Below are 25517 nucleotides of genomic sequence, written 5' to 3' on the forward strand. Positions count from 1 at the left end.
GCATAATAGAAAACGCCGAGTAAGAGAAATGGCTTAGCTTACACTGACGGTGCGTGTGTGTGCGAGAGAGAGACAGACAGACAGACAGAGAGAGGAGAGAGAGAGAGAGACACAACATCCAAAGATCTTCAGGACTATTTCCCACCTCTTGTATTAAGATAATCTTCTTTTTGTTTTTAATAGAAAATAGAAAACGTTTGCAAAGCATTTTAAAGCTGTGCGGTGGCAGTGGCCTGCATGGGTTAGTGAGTGGGCCAGCATCCAGTCCTTCCCCAGGGCTGCTGCCCTTTTGTTGCTCTGTGGTTTCTTGGCTTCCTGCTCCTCCTTGGTGTCCCTGAATCCTCAAACAAGCTCAGTCCCCTTCTCACTACAGAATCTGGTGGTTTTTTATTTTATTTGAATGTTTCACCACACTCTAAATGGTAATGAGAAGAGTTAAAAAGCAGATACTCAAGTTTTAAGTATGAAGAGACCTTTGAACCCTTAAGTCACACACTAGCATATTTTATTTTTTACAAAGCAAGATGCTCATATACAGCGTGAATTGTTAACCATAGCGCCACCTGTCTTCATTTTGCAGCCGTTTCGTATAGACAGGATAAAAAAGGAAGCTCTTTGGGTCCTTTCTTACAAAGTCAGTAAAAGTGGATGCATCGCTGCTGACCGTGACTGCCGTGGTGGCTCTCAGCACGTGTGTGTGAGGGACTGTGCACACTGCCCACCGCCCACCGCCCCTGGCGGCCCCTTGCTGCGCCAGACTCGCGTTGCGCCTCTTGGTGCTGCCCTGGCCCTCGTGGCCGCACGGTGCTCCAAGGGTCCAGTCGAGAGGCCCAGGGCCCTGGAGTCTCCTCAACAGACTCCAACAGCTCATCTCCAGCCCAACAGCTTTTGTGTTTTAAAAGATGAAAGGCTAAAGATGATTTCATTTGATTTAAAAGCAGTTTCCTCTCCGCTACCACCCGCTTCTGCTCCTTTCTGTAACACCCAAGGCCTCATCTTTGAGAATCAAAATAGCACAGTCATTTTTAGCAGAGGGGTTTGGTTTTTGCCCTCGCATAACTTAGAGAGAATGAATAAATGGTTGCTTTGTCAGGGGTGAGGGGCAGAGTGAGCCCACTCGGCCCGGCCCCTGAGCAGTATGTGGCAGGAACCGCTGGGTTTCAGTGCTTCGTCCCATTTACGGGACATCCGTGGTACACACTGTTTCGTTGTGCGCATGTGCCGGCTTCAGCAGCACACATAATAAAATCTTTAACTCTTCTCAGAGAGTTCCCCTGTCCTTGAGCTTGCAGGCTGTCGCCCACCCTGCCCTTTCCACAGCCTCTCCCTGTCCCACACTGCCCTCAGTCTGCTCGTGTCTCCTTGCCGCAGCCCTGCTCCGCAGCAGCCTCCTTTCAGGGCCTGAAGCCTTCTGGGCGGATTTTCATCTCCACCCGCTTGAGGGAGTAGTTGGCGCCATGCCAGCCGTACCAAGTGATGCCATCCAGGTGCTGCTTGTGGTCGCCCTGGCGGTAGTACACCCCGTTGAGGTTGGAGTCCGTGCAGCAGTTGTACCAGTATCCACCTGGCGTAAGAAGCAGACCAGGCTGGTAAGCGGAGGGTCCCCTCCCCTCCGGATAGACCATGGCTGCTTAGCCTCAGGGAGGCAGTTAGAGCCCACAGCGGGAAGGACAGCAGCGGCATGGCCCTGACTGAGATCATGGGCATGGTGTACCTTTTCCGTCCCCATCCGGCTCTCACCTTTGCGGAGCTGTGCACACATGTCCAAGCAGTTGTCATTGTCCTTGTCCTTGGTGCTGAAGACTGTGTTGTTGTGGTAGAGGAGGGCGTTGTTCCCCACGTCACCGCTGTAGTTCCCCAGGAAGAGGCGGTAGCTGTTCACTTCATTGGCCACAGCAAAGTGGCTGTACTCCGCATAGCGCACCTCACCCTCCCAGTCCTGGCGGGGAAACAGAGCCTTAGAGAAGCTACAGAGGGCTTCATTTCACACGCCTCGTACCTCCTCTCCCCTAGCCCCTCAGCCAGACCTCTGTATAGGTGGGAAATAATAGGATGTTATTACTTGTTGCCTCTAGTTGACCATATTAGCTGGGAATCAGCACACAAGGGTCCTCGTGAGACTTCTCCCTGTATTAGCCATGTGGCCTTGATTCATCTGCCTGTGTTCCTCGCCTCCCTGTCTGAAGGTATAGTACGAGTTTGTGCTGAATCCCCTCCGAAATGCATAAGAGCAACAAGACGCTATTGCTTCTGGAGGGTACTAACAAGTATCACCAAGGCTTGCATGTGAAAGCCCTCGTGCCCCAGGCCTGAGCAGATACAGTGGTATTTGGCTCAGCTGACTATTGAGTTTGCTCTGGTCTGACTTGGCCTGGCATGGGTCTGCCTTGTCCTGCACCTCTTCCTGAGAACTAGTTTACTAAGAAATAGGGGGAAAAAATCCAAAAAATGCTTTCTCATCTGTGCTGCAACGTACAAGAACGCCACAGTGAATATACAGGCAGATCTAGGGATGGCATCCCCAGGGTCCTATGCAGTGACATGTGGCAGACCAGAGCCAGTTCTGGGCCCTAGGCCTCCAGCTCACCTCCAGTTCCACTCGGAGCCGGGTTGGCTGTCTGGTGAGCCGGTGGATGTGTTCGTTACCCAGCCAGAAGTCCCCACGGATGCTGCCGAAGCCCTGCTTATACTGCTTCCAGTCCTGGTAGAAGGAGACAAGGCCACTCCTTCGTCTCTGGATGATGGTCCAGCCTCCACCGGAAGTCTCCATGTCACAGAACACCTAGAACAGAAAGAGTGCTCTGGTCAAGACTTGCAGGGCAGATGGCAAGGGCAGTGATGTGTGTACTCCTCACAGCAGCAGTGCTGCCGCCCGTGTGGGAGAGCCGGGGCCCGTTGATTTGCTTAGGAAGAACTGGCCAAATTGGAGATGAGGGAAAGTATGTATAATACAGCTTGAAGGGGGCAATCCAGGTATTTCCAATATGCCTTCTTCACATTCTGTCTGCACCTTTCCCAGACAATAGCTGCTCCGGGACATTGCCAAAGATTTAAACTAGTGATGGGGTGGTTATAAGCATTATCTAATCTATGTTAGAAGGTTGGTGTTCAATTGGTAATGATTTGAAGGGACCAAACAGAGGCCCAGCGTGGGGAATAAGGACCCATCAACTGAGGGTTTGCACGACTCCTCCAAGTTTCCCTTTCTAGATTCACCATGACTGGTCCTGGTGCGTCCCTGCCTGCAGGGACGGAGTGCAGGCAGCAGAACACAGGCAGTGCGTGGCTGCAGTGAGCTCACCTCCAGCTCGGGGCTGCCCAGGAATTCGTCTGGAGGAAGCTTGTACACCCCAGAGATGTGGTAGTTCTTCTGGTAGAGGGAAGAGCAGTCATAGATGGCATCTGCAAGCAGAGCGTGCACAGGGTGAGCAGAGACTCCACGTCTGAACAGTGCAGCTGAAGACTGAGACTCCTTTCCACCCAGGACTCCCAAGGGTGCTAATCCCCAGGCAGTCTCTGGATTTGGAGAAGTGGCACAGGGAGATCAAACGGTGGCGTGTTTGGGCTTCTCTAGTGCTGGGACAGAGGGCAGGGAGCCCTTCCCCTGGACAGTGGCACAATCAAGTGGTTGAGTCAAAATAAATTAGCCTGCTGTAGTTCTGGGCTGTGACTCCTAGAGGGGGTCTGGTGTGTGAGCGCCGCATTATACGTGGCCCTGTACGTAGCCTCAGACTGCTTCAGTCGCCTCTGTTACAGGACAAGTCTGAGGGTCTCAGGGGCCTGGCTTCTTGTTTCTTGGTTTCTGTTGCCTCTCCGAAGTAATGGCTACTGCCCGCCGGCATGCTAATTTAATTAAGGGAGATAAATACTGCAATCTTATCTTCCCCGTGCCCTCATCCAACAGGGCTAGATCTTCAAACCAAAAGTGGGAAGAACCCTGAGGTCTTCCCCTGAAATAGGGAAATGAGATTTTCCAGTTTCCTTCTGGAGTTGATTTAAATGCTTCGTCGGCTGCCCTTGGGCTATTGCTTTGTGCTGGGTTCTCTTCCCGCACTAAATATCAAACCAGGCTGTAAAAGAAATAGCCTTTTCCAGGAGGAGTCAGAAAACGAATTCTGGTCTAGGAGATGCTTTATGCCCTCCCTGCCTTGGAATTTTTCCCTTGGTGACTCCTGGTCTGGGGTTTTAGAGAAAAGCACAAGGATGGCAGAGGGTGGCAGAGGGTAACAGTGCCGCCATGAAAATCGTCCAAAGTGCCTCACTTTCCTCACAGAGCATGCTGGGGGAGAGAGCAGGGGAGCACTGGCCATCAGCCTCCGAGTTCTGCACGGCCTGCGTGGTGAACGTCTCAACTCACTGCTCACTCCAGCAGGCTGCCAGTTTAGAGAGTGTAGAGGCGACCCAGCCCTGGGCACAGGGAAGGAAAACAAGGAACAGTACCCTGGGCAAGGAGAGTGAGAGGGTGAGCAGGAGGGCTGCGTCCTACCCAGGAGACTGCCTGCTTGGGCCATGAGAAGGTGCCCTGTTGAGAGGTGCTGGAGGTGGCACGCTCAGATCTCTCCCTCTGTCCTGACCTTCCAGATGTCTGCTTTCATCTCGAAGGCCAAATCAGGACTCATTTGTCTGGAAAATGGCTCAAGAATACCTTTCTACTTTGCTTGACCTGAAGCGACCAACAACTTATTAGAAGCTGGTCGCGTCTTTGCTCTTGATTTGTTTTATAACGCAGCCAGTAGTTCTTAACATTAGCAAGAAATGACATATCTATAGGATATGCTCTTTCAACTACTTTCTTGATAATCTCAGAAAGCCAAATTGAGCTCTAAGCCAAATGCACATCAGCCCGTCTGCCAAGCAAACCAGCAACTGAAAGTTACTTTGCAAAAGAAAGTGTGTGTTATTTTTGGCCATTAAAAAAAGCCGTATTTCAGCGTTGCGCTTGCTTATTTCTTACGTTTCTTGGGAGAGTTTCATTTGACACCATGGGGAAAATGGAAATATCACCTTGAGGAGCCTGGACGAGCCTGTCCTTCCCTGAGCACAGAGGGCTTCCTCAGATGGCCACGGGCAGTGAGCGTCTCCCACTTAGTTCTCACTGGTAAGAAGAGTTTGGCTTTCGAGATAGGACACAAAATCTCCTAGTGCCCATTCCTGCCACATTTTAGGGACACGAGAGAACTGTTTTTGGGCAAAACTTCGTGAGCAGAGCAACAGATGTCACGGTTTGGTGTCCGTTCTTGCTTGGGGCTAGGGGTTCAGTCCATCTGCTCTTGGTAAGAAGTGGCAGGGCCGCACCAGCCAGAAAGATGTGAACCCCACCTCTGCGATTTGCTTATGACTTTGGGTAAACCCTTAATTGCTTGGTGCCCCTCGGTGTGAATGAGTTCCTTCTTAATTTGTTGAAACATTGGGTGAATAAGAGACCTGTGGAGGTACTGGACAGATTTACAGAACATTAGAAAGGAAAGCCTTTGGTAAAAGCAATGGACACCTGGAGGAGCCCCCAGAACTGTTCCGGGGAGCAGGTAATCTGAAGCAGTGTGGGGAACAGGGAGGCCTTTGGCCGCCTGTCAGGAGCGGCGAGGGGTGTGCGGACACGCGCGCCTTACCTGCGGAGGTCTGTGTGACGGTCTGCGCCGCCTGCAGCTGCATGATGTCGAGCTGGTTGTTCATCTCTGAGTACTTGCTCTCAGCGTCCGTGAGCCGCGACTCCAGCCGCTTGCTGGTGCTCTCCAGCTCCATCACCTGCATGACCACGCTCACCCAGTCCCGCTCCTGCTTCTGGCTCAGTTCGCCCAGCAGACCACTTAGGTTGGCCACTTGGGCCTTGAGCTCCTTCACCTCCTGGCAGCAGGCGGCCGCTTTGACCTGTGCAGGTGCCTTGCCCTTAGGGGGCTTCTGCAGCCACGCTGGGTGGCTGACAAAGGCCACGATGAAAATGCTGAGCCAAGTCACAGTGAAGAGAATCTTTGTCATCATTTTCTGTGGGCCTGGGTGGGGGGCCTCTTCCTTTAGGGGAACCTGGCTATGTCTGGGAGAGGTCTGCAGAGCGTGGCAAGCCTCTACCCTCACTCTGGACGGCTCCTTACACTGAACTGTTTTCTCTGTCCTTGGTCTTCCTTAGCCTTCCTCAAAGCTTGAGTTTCTGAAAGTGGAGCGTAATGGATGCCCTGTCCCTTTCCTTCTCAAGCCTAAGTGCTCTACCAAGACGGCATCTTAAATATTGTCTGTGCTGCACCTCCGCCCCTGCCATGGCCCGGCACACGGCTTTAGCCCCTCCCACCTCTTCTGGGAGGGTCAGGTGCCTGTTGGGTGAAGTCAGCATAAACTTTGGCCAGAGGAGGGGAGGAGGGAGACGGGGCGGCTTTCTTTCCTTGCCTGCACAGTCTCTGAGCTGAGACAGAGGACTGTGAATTTGTGTTTCCAGTTTCGTCTGTTAGATTATGGCCCCTGCCAGCCGCTGGCTCAGCGCTATCAGCAAGCAGACAGGGTCACAGGAATTTCCAGACGCCATCCTAAAGGTTATATAACCGTGGGAGGAAGGTGAGGTGGGGGGAAGAGAACTGGGAAGAGGGCGACTTACGGAGGGAGACCTGTGAATGTAGTCCATGCTGCTTATACGAGCCTCTGATACATTTTGGCATCCTGTGGAATGTGCTTTTAGGCTGGATAGTCCTTTCTCTGGTCACTATTCAATGTTTTACAAGATCCTTATTCAACCTGGGTCTAACATGATCTCATATTTGAAGTTTTCCAGCCTAGAAAGTTCTAGAAATAGGAAGGTAGAGTAAGTCTCTTAGGAAGCCAAAAGTGAATTCATGGGGCTTGTGTGCTCGTCTTTCTCTCTACGTACTTTCTCCGTCCACACAGAGCAGACCAACGTTAGCTTCACACATCGGAAATTTTGCAAGGAGATGTCAGAAGACTACAGAAGAGATGAAAACTCAGCCGTGCCACAGTGGGTCTAAGACTGGTCACCCCATTCTGTCAGTCCCTTTGCAGAACAGAGAGCAGGGCCCATGGTCCAGACTTGAAATGTGTGCGTATTAAAGTGTAGAGAAAAGACTCCCTGTCACCTAGCAAGTCCACACCGTGAGTTACATTGCCTCTTCCCTTGCACTTTGAAGCTAGTCTCCTACCTACTATGACTTTGTATCTAAAAAACAGGGATATTGCAGTTGTCGTGTACCGTATTTGACAGGCACTACTGTTTTGAAAACAATGTAAAAATACAGAATTTCAGCAATCCTGAAAATAAGCTTTTCACTGAGACTGTACACAAAGGTGTCTGAGTCCTTGAAACAGAGGCTCTGTCCCTGGAACATGTGCTTGCTGGTTCCACGTCGGGGGCCACCGAGGCAGGTGCGTGTCTGTTGACATCCAGCGTGGGCCCTTCCTACGCAAGCCTGGCGTCCAGCAGCTCTTCCCGGCCCTAATCCCCCAGAACCCTTTTCCAGTCAGGGCCTCTGGCTGCTTGGAAAGTGATTGCTGCTCAGACATCTGGAATTACCAAACAAGTTTTTGTTTTTTAATGGAAAAGCAGGAGGGGCTCGAGTGGACCAGGGCTTATTTCCTTAGCATCCCTTGTTTCTTTGCCTCCTTGGGGGTAAGGACATTGTTGGCATCCAACAGCAGCTTCTCATTCTGCTCAGAGACTCTGTTCAGAGTTGAAGGGTCTGTGGGTCCTTGCTTTCTTTTTGTAAATGTCTAGCCCAGCGGGGTGCTACAGCCACATTAAATCAACTCCATGGAGCTGATTCAGTAAGGAGAGCCTAGCCTTGATGGTTAGCATCCTATAAAATCTGCTAAACTCCATGGGGATCTTCATGCGCTTAAACTGCAGGCCATCAAAATGCCACACATCGTGCAGACACATGGAGTAGCCCATGCGACCCTGGGACTCGTGGAGCTCTGTGGGGTCCTGGCCAGCTTTTTGTTGGTTCGTCCCAGTGCCACTTTGCTCCCCCAAAAAGGAATATGTTGTGAGTCAGTTTTCGTATTGGCAGAAAATGAATCATTCGTATTTGCAACCCATGTCGCATCGTTTTAGGAAAAGTGGAAGAGGGTTCATAAGCGTGAATCAGAAGCATCTAGCTTTTAGCATGAGTGTCTGGTCTTTGACATTTATTTTCTGGGAATTTATTTCTAACATAAAGGATAACTTGGAGACAGAAGCTTTTCCTATTTGAAGATTTTCTTTTAATTGTTTGAGCTGCCCAAATGTCGATAAATCTCCCAAGTTTTGAGAAAAATAACTAATTAAGGGTAGTTCCCATGCTAGAATATTACCTGTTTTCTAAGACATCCTCAACTCTCTGATGTCCTAGATTCTGATTTCTAAAAGGCAAAGTCAGCTCTTGTTTTGGGCACAGCTGAGCTGTGGAGGATGTCATGAATACCTGGAGGACCCTGGTGGTTCCCTTCTCCAAAGCTTCTGATCCCTTCTGCCTTTCAATGAGCGGAGTGCCCATAAAAATGCGAATTAATTAGCAGGCGTGGTGGCACACGCCTGTAACCCCAGCACTCAGGAGGCTGAGGCAGAAGGATCACTGTGAGTTTGAGGCCAGCCTGGCTACATAGTGAGTTCCAGTCCAGCCTGAACTACATGGCAAGACACTGTGAAAGCACAGCTTACAGCAGCATTCCACCTGGAACTCAGCACAAAGTCCGGCTCGGAATGTGTCGTTGGAACTGGTTGAGTGAAAGGTGAACTCCAAATGGAAAAAGTTTTCTTCCTCCAGATACCTATTCTAGAGACGCAGGAGAGCCTCTCCACAGTAACATCCAGTATTTTATCATGGTACAGCCATCATGTTCTGTCCTGCTTTAACTCCATTGTGGTTCTTTTGGTGTTAAGTTGTAGCATCAAAGAAAGTGGGAGCAGGAAGAGTTGAGATCACTGGGTGACCCTCCTTTAAATGAGTAACTTTGCCTCACTCCCCTCTCCTTACTTGCGGAGATTAACGGGAAGGCTGCAGAGCATTTCGGACCCTGCTCCTGCTCATTCTGGAGGCTTATGCATGTGCCATGTCTGATTACTTCAGCCTGCAGCAGCCTGGGGTCCATACGCAGCTACTAACGTTGAAGAAAGGACAAAGAATGTGACATTTCTCCATAAAACAGCCTGGTCCCTAGGCAGCTGTATTGCCCATAATTTATCCAGGAACCTAACACATCTTGTCTGGCCCAAAGGGGGATCAGATGCCCGTTACGTTGCAGTGTCGGTAAATCACTCTTAGCCAGAGACAAGAATCCTATCAGGACAAGGTCACAGGTCTGTGCCTCCACCACCCCGTGACCTGCAGGGCTTCTGTTTGGGCTGGACCGCCATTCTAACTGAGGCACTGCAAGCTGGAAAACAGAACTGTCATTCTTTAAGAATGTAGGAGGCTCCATGCCAGTCGCTCCTGAGCAACAAGTCGATGGCAGGGGTGGTTGGGCTTCCCAGCCTGCGGCTGAGGGGCAGGATGGGCGAACGGAATCCATTCTGTGTCTGCACTGTAAACTCGTGCCTCCAAGATGACCGTTTGTGCTGCCGGGAGCATATTTGTTCCTGGCTTTCAGAAAGGTGTGTAGTCCTGTCCTCTCTCACACCTCTGCTGGAGGAAAAAGTACTCAGAAAGGTGAGGCTTTGCTCCCTGAAGAGCACATTCCTACCCCTGGATCGTGCTGACTGCAGAGGTGCCAGAGGGCCTCAAGGAACCTGTGTCCTTGGAAAAAAAGCCCCAGGAAAGTCTGCCGGAACTCAGGGGTAATGCGTGTGCTTAGCATGAGCCCAGCACCAAAACCAAAGCACCACACAGTCAAGAGTGGGAGGACAGAGGACACCTGTGGAGTCAAAGCACAAACCATGGGTTGTTTCTTTTGTGCCCTTGTAGGTTCAGCCCACACAACAGGCCAAGTCCCTCGGCAGTTATCGAGGGTTGTAGGCTCTCAGTGTCCAGTGTGCCTTTGGAGAGTGTCTTACATGCCCCAGCGCAGCATTTCCAAGCAGAAAGCTGGCCGTCCATAAGGCATGGGCGGAGAAGGATCCTCTGTATAGTTCGGGCCCATGTCAAAGGAGGAAGCTTGTGTCGTCAGTAGTAAACCTCCACTTTTCTCCCACACCTAGCACATCCTCAGGAACGCCCTCAGATTTACCGGGACTGCTCTTACAGTGAGTTAGAGGAACTGCTTTGCCTTTTATGAAGTACTGGGAGAGGTGGGAGACACGGCTGGCAGTGGAACTGCGTTAAGAGAGCTCTGCAGCCTTCCATTGTGTGCTGCATCCTAATTTTAGGGCTATTGAAGAAGGAAGAGTGTGCATCTTAGAATCAGTGAAATATAGCACGTGCTGGGCTCTGCCTCCTGACGGCCTCTGACACCCATCCCAGTGACAATGCAGTGTGACAGTGGTGACACCCCCGGTCCCTCCACGTTCTTCTGGACATCTCATTGCCTATGAATCCTGGTAATCTAACTAGAGTGTGTCACACTTCTCTTCTGTAATCTTTCTTCTTACCAAGAAGGGAGGCATAATTTTTCTCCCCTCTGATGGCAGAGTGGGCATCAGTCTTCGTACATTGTGGCCCAACTCCTTCACGGAGAGGCGGGCCAGCTCACATCTGCTTATACAGTTAGCTGTGGAGAGCCAGAAGCTGCCAGATCACTAAGTACCAGCTCATTTCATTTTTGTTTCTCAACTTCATCCACATAATAGACTGAGTCAGAGCTCTTGAAAATTCAGGAGCCAAGAAATGAGGGTTTCTACCCAAAATACCCATTCTGCTTTGAGTCACAGTAGATGAAAATGAGCTCTGGGTTCAATCCGTCAGCCTTTGCCCCTTTCGTTCATTTTCCTGACAGCTTCTTTTTTCTAATAATCTCTCCCAGAGCTCTTCATTCTGCTGTGGGTATGAAAAGGCAGAAAGAGGGAGAAGAACCTCCAGGCATCCCCAGAAAAGGAGCAGCACTCATTGTTGTAGAATAAAAAGATAATGGCCAATTTGTCAAGAAGTGTTGACAAGAAAGATAAAGTTGGAAGTAATTAACTGGCCGACACGCTGGGAGCGATGTGCCTGCCGATAGCTCCCTAAATCAGCCAGAGCCTTGGAAATGTGACAGCCATTCATCATTTTTACAGCACACCTCTGGCAGGTCCCTCAGTTGGAAAGCAGGCCAGCACAGATCGTGTGCTTTGACACTTGGGCCGTGCACCTCTCTGTGCTTTGTGCTGGGTCCTGCCATAGGCCTTGTGTCCAGCCAGAGGCTGCCTGGAGGCGGGGTGTGAATTGCTTGCCCTGGGCCCACTCAGACTTGCACAGGACACATCACTCGTGGAGCAGAGTGCTGAGCGGGAGCTCGTGACAGCGCTGCTTTGGCCTGATACCCAACAAGCGCCACTCACAGTTACACAGCGATTAAAATGAATTAGGAAGAGTCTGCAAAGTGGACAACGCCTCTGTTAGGTGAAAAAGCAGAATATGAAATTCAGAATATACCTGTGTTCACCGCTAGGTATAAAATATATGTTTGATTACACAGAGTATGAAAAGGTAGAATGATTTAGAAGTTATGGTTATATTCTAGTGAATTCCTCTTTTTTTTTTTTTTTTTTCCTTTTCCTTTTTGGTGGTACTGGAGATCAGACCCACTGTATCACACATGCTAGGCAGGCTCTCTACCACTGAGCTATGTTCCCAACCCTTTTTTATGTTTACTTTGAGGCAGGGTCTTGCAAAGTTGCCCTTGAATTTATAATCCTGCTTTACGTTTCCACGTAGCTGAGATTACAGGCATGCACCAATATGCAGGGCCCAAGATTTTTCTTCATTAAAAAAAAGTGAAGAATGGGCTGGGAATATAGCTAGTGGCATAAGAGCCTGCCTGGCAAGCGCAAGGTTGTGAGTTCAATCCCCGGTACCGCAAAAAAAAAAAAAAAAAGTGAAGATAAGGGGCTGGGGATTTAGCTCAGCGGCACAGCACCTGCCTGGCAAGCACAAGGTCATGAGTTCGATTCCCGGTACCAGGGGAAAAAAAAAAGTGAAGATATACTTTCCCTTACTAATCTTGAAAAGGTAGAATTTTTTTCTCTCTCTTAGGTTAGATACCTTATACACTACCTTTTTTATTCTTTAAGGGCTCACACCTTGTCTAGTACAGATTTAGCATGTCCTCTAGACAGTGTGATAAATGCTATTGAAATTGTGCCTAGAGGGAAGAAAGAGGACACAGGAGGAGCTCTGTCTTCTGAGACCACACTGGGGCTGAGACATCCGGAACCTGTTTGGAGTGTCTAAAAGCAGCTACCTCCCTTGCCCCAAATGTTTTTTATCTTGGTGCCTTAGATTCCAAGACCAAAACTGGACCCAAGTGGTCCAGTGTTAAACCTCATAATGGGACCGGCCTTCTCTTTCCTAGTGTGTAGAAAGGGACTAAAGCTGTTTTCCCTAAGTTTTGCTACTGCCATATCTGGGGTGCTGTTCTCATCCCTTTACTCTGGCTTTGTGGCGGGGAACTCCAAGGCCTTTGACCTCCCGCTTAAACTCTCCCTCCTGCCTGGGTTCAGCCGGCCTTGCCACCCGCCCCACTTCCTCCATTCACATTTCAGATGTCCTCCCTTCGCCTTCGGTCTTCAGTGCTGTCCTGCTGTTAAATTACCCTGTTCAAAAAGGGACTGCCATACCCTGGTGTTCCCCAGACTTCCAGATAAGCTGCTGAAGAAGATGTCAGCACCCGGCCAACCCCAGGTCATCCTGGTTCTGTGAGGGCATCAGATGCTTCTGTTTTCAATCATGCATTGGACACGGCACTCAGCTTCAGTGCCGGGAAAGCAGCAGGGATCTGAAGCAGTCCCCGTTGTGTAAAGGAAATGAGAACTGCCTGATGCAGTAGTGGGGACCCAGAGCAGTGTCCTTCGAGGTCTCATCATGGCGAATCAGCATGCCCCGTACAGGCCTGCTACAGTCCCTGTCAACTGTGGTGCAGGTGCCACCAGGCAGGCTCCAAGGGAATGCAAAGAATTCTTCCTGGGCAGGGAGTCAAAGGAAGCGCAGACAGTGTCTGCACTAGGAATAGACCCCAGGAAGAAGGCCCAGCGCCATGCAGGAAGCCAGCAGCTGGCGGGGAATGTTCTCATCAATTCCTGACGGGAAGCCGCACTGGGAAAGCCCGGTCCCTCCCTCCAGATGTAGCATCCTGTTCCTCGTTGGGCTGATGGCCTGGGGACCTTGTGCCCGGCTGGAGCTCAGGGTGACAGACCTTGTGCCACTTTGCTCTTAACTGTCCAGAGGTCACCAAGGCTAAGATGAGGGCAGTAATCAAACGGGCCACGTGGGAGGAACCATCCAGCCAGTGACTGTGGTGTTAGCAGAAGTCCAGAGCATGGGGAGCAGTGAGCGAGGAAGCCCTTCCCGGGACTGCAGTGTCCTCGAGGTGGCAGGAATGGCGTTTGGACTGCTGTGCAGCAGGTCAGCATTGAGGCCCCAAGCAGTTCATGGCCAGCCCTCACCGTCAGTCTCTTGCTTCTCTGTGAAGCTGGTTACAACCTGCCCAAGAAAAGCACCGAGGGACAGCTGGGGGAGGTCACAGGAGCTGGCAGGTCCCGCCCCCAGCTCTGCTCCTCAGCTGCCACTCAACAGGGCACCCCGACATGTCTGAGCGACTTACATGGCCTATACCCGCTCCCCACCACTGGAAGCAGACTTCTGAGTAGGGAGGAGAAAGGTATCCGCTCTACTCTGCTTTGTCTTTGAGAGCATTGAGGAAGCTCCTTATTCATTTTCTTTTTTTTGGTTTTTTTCCTGTACCGGGAATTGAACTCACAACCTTGCGCTTGCCAGGCAGGCGCTGTGCCGCTGAGCCAAATCCCCAGCCCCCTTATTCATATTCATTAACTCTGCTCAACTTTAAAAAGTATTTTCCACAGTTGCCAAGAATTTTCTCAGTTTTCAGCTCTTCAACTCAGCTGCTTTGATAAAAAATTTAATCTTGGAGCCTGGCATGGTGGTAAGCACCTGTAGTCCAGTGCTCTGGGAGGCTGAAACAGGAGGATCCAAAGTTTGTGTCCAGTCCAGGCAATTTAAGAACTTAATGAGATCCTGTCTCAAAATAAAGGGTGGGGGGTAATAGTTTAATACAGTGGCCCTGGGCTTAGTCCCTAGTACTGCAAATCATCATAATCATCACCATCATCATCATCATCGTCTTGGGGCAAATGAATGTGCTTCTTCCCGTGCTGGTTGCCTCATTCCTATTTTGTGGTCTTCATTGCCTCCTCCTCAGTCAGTGTTTGTTTGCTCTGTAGACTCAGAACCACATGCGAGTACGCTGGGTAAAGTCCTACACTGCATCTCTCTTCTGCCCAAGCCTGGTCTCTCTAAACTTGTTTCTCGTTGGGTCTTTTTCACCAGACCAGTGACGGCAGCTCTGGTTTGCTCCTGCACTGCTGGGCTGGGGCTTTGAACAGCTTGTCCTCTGTAAGCCTCTGGTATTAATAGGGGAAGGCAGAGGGCCGCACAGGGGATGTTTCTACAACTCCCAGCTGCCCTGTAAAATGAGAGTTTCTCATTAAGGGGTCTGTGAGCAAAGGTGACTTCTTCATACACGCTGAGCATACAGTCTCCCTTCAGTCTCATAAAACCACGACCAAGTTTAAAAGGGGAATATTTCAAAGGTTCCCCTTGTCATTCACATAGACAGGAGACAGGGAACTTAATAGTAGGCCCGCCTGCATTTCCATAGAGCTGTGTTTATCCTGCAGTAGCTAAGCCTGGCGACGAGATGGCATGCCAGCTGGTGGGGGAGGCTGTAAGGTGTATTAGCAGCGTTGGAAAGGAAATAGGAAATGTGGGGTGGGAGCTTGGGGGTTGGTGGGGAGGCTTAGCCACAGTGTCCATGAGGCAGTTAAAATGCAGGCCAGAAGGACACCTTTCTCCCGCACAGCAGGTTATAGAGTTAAGTACTTGAAAGGTCTCCCTACCCCCATGACTTTCGTTCACTCAGTTCACAGCTTATTTACTGGGTGCCCAGTCATGGCCAGAGTAGAGCGCTAAGAGCTTGCCATATGCCCTTTGTTTTTTTGTTTTGTTTTGGTTTGTTTTTGTTTTTGTTTTGTTTTGTTTTGTCTTCTTGAGACAGGGTCTCGCTATGAAGTTCAGACTGGCCTTGAGCTCACTTTGTAACCCAGGCTAGTCTCGAACTCGCAACAGTCCTCCTGCCTCAGCCTCCCGAGTACTGGGATTATAGGCACACGCCACTACGTCCAGCTTGAAGTTTCATTTTTAATTGGCAGTGCTATGCTGGTCTGTCTTCAGGGGAAATATATCAAAGGCATGGTAGTATATTATAGTAAGATTTTGATTTCTCCTTTGAGATCTTGAATCACTACTTCCTAATTTTGATCAATTGTTAAATTCTTTTCTGTGCATAATTCATGACAGGAGATTAGGAAGAGTCTTTTATCTGGTTTTGGTTTTATGTAGTTTATCCTCAGAGTGAGTCAAGCTTTGGTACTGTTTCTATTTTGTTCTTGGAAATGGAGTATGCTCTAAAACACAAGGTTGGAAGACAGTTGTTAGAACTGATTTTTATGTCTGTTTCTTAGAGTTCCTTTCTTCTGGCCAGGCAAAGAGTACTTTATCTTTCTCGTCAGAACAGTTTTATTTTCCTACCAAGAATAGAATACTATAAAGGCCATCCCAAGAGTCTCCTGAATATAATACAGTGAATATATGATTACATGTTATATAGACTATGTACTGGCTTTCTCTTTTCGTTTTCTTATGCTTGCAAAATCTTTATTTGGGTTCAAGGAACTAGCTAATTAGAAATCCATACCTAGGAATGTTAATTATCAGCACAGTTCACCCTACCCCATGCAAGCAGACTAGAGAGAATCCAGTACTGGACTGATGAAGGCAGGGGCATCAGAACCAACTTCACAGTGAACACATGGTAGAATTTGTCACTTTAAATTTGCTTTTCAGGGCTGGGGAGATAGCTCAGCAGCCCAGCACCTGCCTGGCAAGCACAAGGTCATGAGTTCGATTCCTGGTGCCAAAAAATAAATAAATTTGCTTTTCAACCTCAGCTTAGAAAAACTTCTTTAAGGCAACTGTAGTGCTGTGATTTCTTTTTGAGACTTTTAATATTTCAGTTCTACAACAGACCAGCTGATGGAGAACATTCCAGTTTATTGCTTTGCTTAGGACCAGTACAAGAAGCATCAGCGGGTCTACTCAGTCAGTTCCCCCATGAGGTCACCTATCTACCCGTGTAAGCAAAGGAAGGGGACATTGTACAGAAACTTCCACTTCGTCTGCACAGCCTGCTACCTAATGCTTCAACAGCCCGTTCAGGAAGCTTTAACTCCTGGGGCTGGCTTAAGACTCAGCCATAGGTAGATGTATTTCCTTCCCCTTGGACAAAAAGATGAAGGGCTGCTTAGCATTTTTAAGGACCTGTTGACCAAGTACATAGCTAATGTTCCATTTAGTACCCTAAAGGAGATTGTATTAGCCATGTTTTATAGATGAGGAATTTAAAATTCAAAAAGGGTGACTGGTTTGTAAACAGCCAAATTCAATCCCAGAGATGCAAACTTAGGTCTTGTGACTCCAACCCAGAGCCACATCACAGAGGCGCTGTGGCTTCAGCCTCTGCGGGGGGCCATCCCCATTCACTGTGGCCTTGGGAAAAGTCACTGTCGTTCCGGGCCTGTTTCCCCATTAGAAAGCAGGGTCTGTTTACCTTTACCTCCTCACGCTTGTCAAGGATGTGTGAGGCCGAAGGAGTGACAGCTTGGAAAGACTGTTTGAAATGTACTTTGTAGACAGGAGGAATTAGATTATTACTTTCACAGATGTTAACATCCCTGGCTCGTCAGATTTCTGGGCAGTTCCTTCTCTGTTTTATTAGAAAAAATGTGGTAGAATTGGATTTTTAAAAATAATATTTATAACAGCAGTCTTTTGCCATATTACCACATTGAACCCAAATCCTGGAATTTCCCAAAACTACTTAAAAATTCATTCAATTCAGGTAGACTGTTGGTACTCAGGGCAGTAAACTAGATCCTTACTCGTTAAATCAGTCCAGATTCCCAGTTGGTGTGTCACATTTTTGGTGTGTCCCCTCCTAGGGTGTGTCCCTAGGCATGTGTCCAGTGAACAGTTTCAAATGTTGTTGTCATGTGACTTGCCGGCCTGCTCCTTCACTGTCCCCCTGTCCCTACCTTCCATAACTCAGGCTGTATTTAGAGTTGGTTTTAGCTGCATAGGTTCCTGTTAGAACAAGGAAAGGGTCTAAGCCCCTCAGCTCGCCCACTTTCGGGGCCTCCTGGGACCTCTCTGATTAACCACCTCCAGGCACCAGACCTTCAGTGGCACTGCCCAGTTACCCCTGAGTGGTCACAGTCCTCCACCTCCGTAGGCCCCAATGCGTCCTGCAGGTGACATCAGCAAAGCAAGAGTGTGCTAGTGACGGGTGCCTCTATCCCAGAGGCCAACCTGAGGAGCTCTTGCTGCCCCTTCACAGCCTCCTGCAGAAGGAGTGAGTGGTCCCCAGAGAGAGACTGGGGGGCAGTGGAATTTGAAGGCAGTGAGCTCAAGCCCAGCCTGAACTGCACAGTGAGACCCTGTCTCAAAAAGACAAAAAAAAAAAAAAGCTTACTTGGCTCTCACATGGTCTCGTGCACTACAGCAGGAACAATTGTGAATCCAGGGTTTCCAGTTTTTAAAATGAGGCTAGGGGTACAGTACCATAGTAGAGCACTTGCCTAACACATGCCAAGGAAAAAAGGAGGGAAGAATGCGTGGACAGACACGTGTGGCCTATCTGGCAGCATCTGAGAAGAAACAGGTCTGTCCTTGGTGGGAAAAGCACCTCAGAGCACCAGATGTTACATTTACTTTACTGTCCCCACAACTAGGGAAGGGGATCAAAACTTTTTTCTCAAATGAGTCATTCATACCCGGCTCTCTGATAGCTAGTTGATACCGTCCCTGCATCTCCAAGACCTTGTCCCAGGGTGCTGCTGAGTCCTGACCACAAATGACTGCCACACAGCCCTCCCTGGGGCACTCTGAGTATAACCACGTCTTCCTTTTGTTTCCTCAGCATTAATAATAAGCTCCAGCAGCCCGAAGCCGCCGCCGGCGTGTTAGAGTATGCCATGAAACACTTCGGAGAGCTGGTAAGTGCCTCGTTTTCCTTTTAGAAGAGAGACCGGCCAAATAGACACTCAACCAAGACTTGGAGAAAGTTACGTCCCTATCTTTTTCCCAATTTGTAACAAACAAACGCTGACTTGCCTTTATCTTAAGGACAAAAGAAGACAATGGCCGTAGGGACTACATGCACCCTGCGCACACAAGCCGGAGCGCGGAATCTAATAAACAGTACTTGCTGCTATGTATCAAGCTCTCAGCACAGGCCTTGGCCCTTCGCTGAGTGCCTGTGTGCTTCATCTGTGTCAGTCCTCAAGGCCACATGGTGAAGTAGCTGCCGCACTACTGTTATCCCATTTTACAGAGGAGGCACTGTGGTCCTGGCAGGTTAAAAATCTAAGCTGACAGAGCAAATAAATGGTAGCACCAAGACTTGGACCCAGAGAGTCTGGTGTCAAAGCCCAGCATTTAACCTGACCTGAGTTATCTTAATGTCTCCCGTGGCAGATCATATGGGATCTGACTCATGGCTAGCACTGGGTACACACTGTAGAGGAAACCGTGGCCAATTCTCCAGGAAAAGTGCATACTCCAAGTCATCCCTGATACTGAAGGATTTTCTGTTTCATTATTGTTTACACAGCTGTTTCTCTGCTGCCATCTTTGCCCTTCCAGCAGGAAAACATTCCCATTACTCTTACGGATAAGAGGGTACTTTGATTATCCCAAAATAGTGTAAAGATCAGCTTAATTAGCTTAACAGTGAATTCCTGGGAGGTCAAGATGCTTCTGTATACTTGATGAAGAGTCAGTCACTTATGTTGACTTGCCTTAATTAAGAGCCAGAGAACTGGAATTAGGAAAGTTATGAATACTTCCCAGGCTTTTATATGATTGTCTAGCATTTTGCCTCATATAGGGACTACTAAATTGGACTGAAACTTCCAGGACAACTTTGTGCCGTTTTTACACATACTGCCTGTAACTAGGTAAAGAATAGCGCTACGTCTTATCCAGCTTTGCCACAGTCCTTGCTTGCAGAGGACAGAAAGTAGACTGAGAGGGCATTTGCAGGAATCCACGTAGACCAGGCTGTGCTCTGCTTCGATGTCCTTAGAGCTCAGACCCCAGTGAGTGCAGGTTGAAACAAGAACTCACACACATCTGGCGGTGGGTGATCGCCAGCAGATGGTTTATACCCAGCGCTTGGAATGCTAGGCCCAAATGAAAGCTCCTCCATCTTCAGCTGCTAAAGGTGGCCATTAGCTCTGGGATTATTGCTAACCCGCAGTGGATTTTCTGTTATATTTAGGTAGCTGAATCATATTAAGCTTGACAATGGTTTGCTTTTTCTTGGCTGAGCCTGTGCTTTCTCAGCACAATTTATGTAACAGCAATCTCATTAGAATTTTGTGTGATTCATTGCTTAAACCTTATAGTTTCTGCAATCCATTGCGATTCAAAGTATCCTGCCCCCTAGCTGACCTGCTCCGTACGCTGCTCCTTCCACTTTCTGCTGGTTCACGGACGGCGTGCGCACATCAGTCTCTGTGTGTGTAGAAGTCCAACACGAAGTTTACAGTGCTGCTCGTCACCTAAGAGTCTCCATTTTGCACTCTTTGTTTTCTTAAGTTTTCTTTCACATTTCAGCCTAACAGAGAGACATTGTTTTAGGCGGGCTTAAAAAATGAAGACTCAGTTCTTTACCTTGCATAGAGCCAGACAGGCCTAGTTCAGCTGACCCCTGTGGCACTGGAGGAAAGCTGCTGGGGCACCAAAGGGTGTTGGCACTACCGAAACTAACTAGAAGGAGGTACAGGCTAACTAAGTATCTGTAGGAGAAGTGACCCCCTCACCGAGGTTTGGAAGGGAAGGTTCTTCCAGGCACAGCAGAGCCGTCAGCAGATACACCACGCAAGCATCTACTTGATTTAGGAAGAGGGGGAGGGTCATGGCAGAAACTAAGGTGGGCCCTGCATAGTGTCATACAAAGAACACCTTGGAATTACTCTTGTCAAAAAAAGACTCCTTGGAGAGCCCCTGCCTTGGCTGGTGGAGGAGTAGTCACTTACTGAGCCGATGGAGAAGCCCAGACAGGAGGCAGACAGAAAGCACACGAACTAGTCTCCAGCTCATGCGGAGAGTCCGCTCTCTACCTCCCAGACTGGCACCTCTTTCTCACATGGACGACACTTGCCTTCAGCGTGGCACGGTGTCTGCCAAGGCAATGGAATCCCTCCGCTGGCCCCAGCAGGGGTAAAGCTGCCAAGCGCTACACAGGAGGGAACGTTGGACGGGAGACTAGAGGAAGGAAAGGTTTGCCAGAGAATTTTAAGTGGTAGTGTTCTATCGTATTTTAAATTATTATTTCTTTTTTTTAAAAATGCATTAAGAATGCAGAGAATCAAAAGCTTTTAGAAGAGTTGTTGCCTCCAGCAAATGTGCAGATGTGGCTGGGTCTTTTCGGCCCCATCAGGAAAGCAGCTGCCAGCCCGGCCACGTAGCAGAGTGGCAGGGGCCTTGCACTCCCGGAGGAGCTCTGCTCAGTCCTGTTGTCCCTTAGTGATTTCCCTGTCCTCGTGTCCCCCCCTGCTGAGGTTCTGGGGAGACGGTGATGGGAGTGGAGCATGACCAGCAGGTGCCCTCAGCATCCCAGGGTCCGGGGTAGTTCCATCAGCGCACCAGGGAACTAGCATTTCCACCTCCACCAACCAGCTTACCTCCAGATAGTCTGAAGTTCTTTGTTTTTTGGGATTTTGTTTTCTTTTGGTTTGTTTGTTTGCACTACTGGGGCTGGAACACAGGCCTTTGTGCATGCCAGGCAAGCACTGTACCACCAAGCTACATCCCAGCCCTAAAGTTCTTTTTGTTTGTTTCTGTCTTTTTGAGACAAGGTTTCACTATGCAGTTCAGGCTGGCCTTGAACTCACTTTGTAGCCCAGGCTGGTCTTGAACTTATAGCAGTCCTCCTGCCTTAGTCACTCTGGAGTACTGGGGTTACAGGCATGTGCCACCACGTCTGGCCCTGAAGTTCTTTTTAATTCAGTCCCAACCCCAGACATACTGTGACAGGTGAAGTGTCACGTAAACAGCACAGCACCTTGGGAAAGGTGTGTGGATTTACAATGTGAGCCTTGCTCCCTATGCCTCACAGCAGTCCTCTCTTTGCCACTCGGCAGGAGATCCAGGCCACGTGGTATGAGAAACTGCATGAGTGGGAGGATGCTCTTGTAGCCTATGACAAGAAGATGGACACCAACAAGGATGACCCGGAGCTGATGCTGGGCCGCATGCGCTGCCTGGAAGCCTTGGGGGAGTGGTGAGTGGCTGACAGAGGCGGGGAGACCGGTCTCTGACGAGTTCTCCCCCAGGCAGCTCTGCTTGGTTTCATCTGATATTTTCTTGGGAATCATGTATCACTTTGGTGCTTTTTAGCTCTGTCCTGTCTCAGCTGTTCAATGGCAAGGTATTTTTTTTTAATTTAGATTTAATAATGCTTTAGGATAGGATAGCCATGGATATTCCTAGGAGCTACACCCATACCTTCCATCTGCTCTCTTGACTGACCTGGCAAAAATCTCATATTCTTACTCTGCAACCTTGATTTTTTTTTTTTTTAATTAGCTCTCGCTAGTGCTTTTAGGAAAGAGGAGTAGCAGCTGCCCTCTGCAGATGCTTCACCTTTTCCAGATACTCCTTTCTGCCTGCACAGTGCCATGCTAGGATCCAGGGTACATAGGCTGCGAGATTATTGGGCCAAACACAGGAGCAGATAGTTAGGAAAGCCAAGAGGACCCTGAGGACAGGATGAGCAGACTATTTTGGAAGCTCCAAGCAGGGAGCAGCGTGACCTTGCAGTGTTTCCTGGAGGAAAGTTTGGAGAGGGGTGAAGGAGAAGGAGAGCGGGAAATGTATATTCCAGGGAGGAGCCAGAGCAATGCCTGTCTGACCACAGGTTTGGAGAGCTGTTAGATGTTGAAGAAAAAGTGGGCCCATGCTGTTCGCTAGCATCGAGTGCAATTTTTTTAAATAATTTAAACCAAATAGGATAAGCTTGGTCTATAGATTCAATACAGGCAAATATTTGTTTAGAAATTTTATACTGGGGAAGTTTAAAGAATATTATTGGACAAAATCAAAGTAAGGGCCAGGCGTGGTGGTGCATGCCTGTAATCCCAGCACTCGGGAGGCTGAGGCAGGAGGATCCTTGTGGGTTCATGACCAGCCTGGGCTACAAAGTGAGCTCAAGGCCAGCCTGAGCTGAAGATTGAGACCCTGTCTCAAAAAGACCAAAAAAAAAAAAAGAAAGAAAATTAAATAAAATTAAAAATTTGATTCCTCAGTCGCAGCGGCCACACGAGTGCTCGGGAACCACACGTGGCCAGTGGCTGTGGCGTTGGGCAGGTACACAGCATTTCTGTCCCCGTAGGAAGGTGACCGGACAGCACTGCTGAGAGTGAAAAGCGAGTATGTTAGAATGAACACATTTTTCAAAAACAATTTTTCTAGTTTAAAATCTGCTGTCACATAAAAAAAAAAAAATCTGCTGTCACGCAGCCATATCTTGTTAAGAGAAAGATAAAACAAGGTGTGCATGTTCTTAAAATTCAGCCGTAGTCAGTTCCTGTAATGCTTCAGTGATTCCCCGTAGCCTTTGGATTTACATGTAAGTGTCAGAGCCCAGCTTTCAGATCCTTTCCCTTTGTGACTTCAGCCCACTCTTCTGCCCATTTCTGGTGAGCAGATTCAGTCTGGGTCTGAGCTCCAGTCAAATTTCTTCACCCTTCCAAAACCCTGCACTCCTTTATTCAGTTCCCTGGATTCTCTTCCTCTTCTTCTGCCCCGTTTCCTAATTTTTGAAATCCTCCCCACCATTTCTTCCTCCTCGCAGCCTTTCCTGTGCCTCCCTTTCCACTTGCTCTCCCTTTTGAATTAAAGATGAGCACTTTCACTGGCTGGGGATGGCTTGGATGGCTTGGAAAAGACCTAAGATGTGATTTCATCTGGTGCCCTTGCATTGCACTTGAGGAAACGGAGGCTCACAGAGTTGACACGGCTTGCATGAGATCTCCCAAGAGCCCAGTGATACAGGTCTCGCAGCTTTAGTCCCATATACCTCTGAGCGCTGGGTTTTTTCCAGCTTTATAATTACCTATAAAGTGTAAGTGGCTAGTGGTGCTGACCAAGGGATTTAAGAATGTGAGAGACTAAAAGAGAAAAGAGATGAAAGAAGCAGAATTATTTTCCCGATCATATGCAGGTTTAGTTTGGTTTATTCAGTCAATTCTGTTAAGAGTGCAGTTTCTGAATTTCGTTGGCCTACAGCATACATCTTGAACCTGCCTGCTCCAGGTGCTCACTGGAGGTGGCACTGGAGTCACCAGTGAGTTAAGCCTCTTTTCCTTGCCTCATGCTCATCTGCCTCCAAGAGGCTAACTAGCAGATGCGGCCCCCAGCCTGATGGCCCATGCAGCCGCACCTGCAGCCAGGGTGAACCCAGATGAACCCCCTCCTAGCCCAACTCCGACACTGCCTCTGGATCTTTGAGAACAGATTGCGCAGGCCTGAGATGAGAGGCGGCCAGCCAGGAGGCATTCCAAACGGAAGAGCTCGCTGAGCCTCCTGCTGCTGCTCCAGGTGCAGGCCTTTAGCCCAGTCCTCCCTGGTGGGCGCGCAGCAGCGGGAGGCTGAGAACGCCTCACCTTGTTGTTGCCCCACAATGTCATCCTTATTTGTGTGCAATCCCCCCACCGCCCAGTATTGGAACCCAGGACAGTCGAATTCTTTTTTGTACTAGATGTTTGTAAGAAAGGGGAGCCCTGCCCCGTGTCTCCCTGTTACACAGATGTGGTCCCTGGGCTCTGGCAGCCACTCACAGCCACGTGCTGAGGTAGTGTCTGTGGCAGCATCAGGGCTCAGTTTCTGGGGTGCTGCTCATGCACTGTTCCCCGCTCCAGCTTGTGGGGTAACCGAGCTTGCTTTAATTTAATTGCTTTAATTTAATCACCAAGCTTGCTTCCTGTCCCTTGATGAAAAAAAGCTACATCCTCAAGACCCAAAGCATAGAAATAAGTAGTCCTGACAAAAGAGTAGATGGAGGCTGATGTGCTTGTGGCACCAGCTTTGAAAATTTGAACTGCAGGCTTCCAAGGATCATTTGGATTCTGTATCGCTTTCTCTCCTACTTCCAGCAGACCCCAGGGGCCTCTGGGCAGGACTCTTCCAACCAAAATATACTTCACGGATGAGCTGTTCCTCCATATACTCTGTACTTGAGCTTCTTAAACTGTGGCCTCTTGACCAGCAGTTTTGATATCACTTAGAAACTTAGTAGAAATGTGTATTAGCCAAGAGTGGTGGCACATGCCTGTAATCCCAGTACTCAGGAGGCTGAGGCAGGAGGACTGCTGCGAGTTCAAGGCCAGCGTGAGCTGCATGTGGAAACTCTGTCTCAAAAAAACTTGTCTCAAAAAAAAAAAAAAAAAAAACAAAACTTGAGGATTCAACCGTGCCATCTGAAGGAACCCCTCTGCCCCAGGGGTTGCTGACGCATTAGCTTGAGAACTGCACTGAGCCAATCCCTGGCGGCGCCCAGGACTGAGTGTTTCTGAGTGTGGGTGGCAGGAAGTTGATTGTACTCTCTTCACGGAGCTTCAGTAAGTGCAGAGGGCACAGTAGCCACCCTCTGCCTCCTTCTGCTCTCTGCCGTGTGAGAGCCAAAGTGCTGTGTCCCTGCCGTCTTGAAACTGTGCCAGAGAAATGATGAGCTACTCTCTGCTGGGCCTGGTTGCTCAGTCATGGCCCTGAGCACTTGGACCTGGTCCCTCGTGCGCTTTGCAGTGAGCTCAGCCTTGGTCCCTTTAGCAGTGATTGACTTCAAATCTTCATTCCCCGCGTGTCACCTCATAGTCCTTACTGTACATTTTATGTCCCATTAGGCACCCAACCTAGGCCCCCTGGAACTTAGGCTCCTTCTCTTGACTCCACTTCCAATGCCAAGTTAAAACGCACTGCAGCATGTCTTTCCAAAAGCAGGAACTACTAGGGAATCTCCTAGCTGCTTCCCCTACCCACCCCTCTACTGGGGATTGAAGCCAGGGGGTGCTGAGCTACATTACAGCCTTTTTTTTTTTTTGACAATAAGTCACTAAATTGTCCAGGCTAGGCATGAACTTGGGATCTGCCTGCCTCAGTGGCCAGAGTGCTGGGATTACAGGTGTGTGCCACCATGCCTGGCTTTTTTTTTTTTTTTAAGAGACAGGGATCTTGCTAGGTTGCCCAGGCCAATCTTGAATTTGTAATCCTATCTCAACCACCCAAGTGGCTGGGATAGTAGGTGTGTGCCCCCACACCCATCTACCCAGCTGCATT

General features: G+C 49.1%; 2 protein-coding genes across 2 annotated transcripts in view; one reads left to right on the forward strand and one right to left on the reverse strand.

Moving 5' to 3' along the window:
- Positions 1 to 25517, forward strand: part of Mtor (mechanistic target of rapamycin (serine/threonine kinase)) — a 112053-nt gene that overhangs the window by 51661 nt on the left and 34875 nt on the right. The window contains exons 29-30 of the mRNA XM_005404004.2: positions 18097 to 18172; positions 21326 to 21465. Coding sequence (XP_005404061.1) covers positions 18097 to 18172; positions 21326 to 21465 — 216 coding nt within the window. The remainder of the gene's footprint in view (positions 1 to 18096; positions 18173 to 21325; positions 21466 to 25517) is intronic.
- Positions 479 to 6328, reverse strand: Angptl7 (angiopoietin-like 7). Its single transcript, XM_005404003.1, has 5 exons — positions 5610 to 6328; positions 3302 to 3402; positions 2588 to 2782; positions 1741 to 1939; positions 479 to 1564 (listed from the first exon to the last, which is right to left on the reverse strand). The coding sequence occupies exons 1-5, from the start codon at positions 5977 to 5979 to the stop codon at positions 1395 to 1397; spliced, it is 1035 nt and encodes a 344-aa protein (XP_005404060.1). The 5' UTR covers positions 5980 to 6328; the 3' UTR covers positions 479 to 1394.

Source organism: Chinchilla lanigera, unplaced genomic scaffold (assembly GCF_000276665.1).
Source record: "Chinchilla lanigera isolate Chin_1 unplaced genomic scaffold, ChiLan1.0 scaffold00085, whole genome shotgun sequence".
Lineage (NCBI taxonomy): Eukaryota > Metazoa > Chordata > Mammalia > Rodentia > Chinchillidae > Chinchilla > Chinchilla lanigera.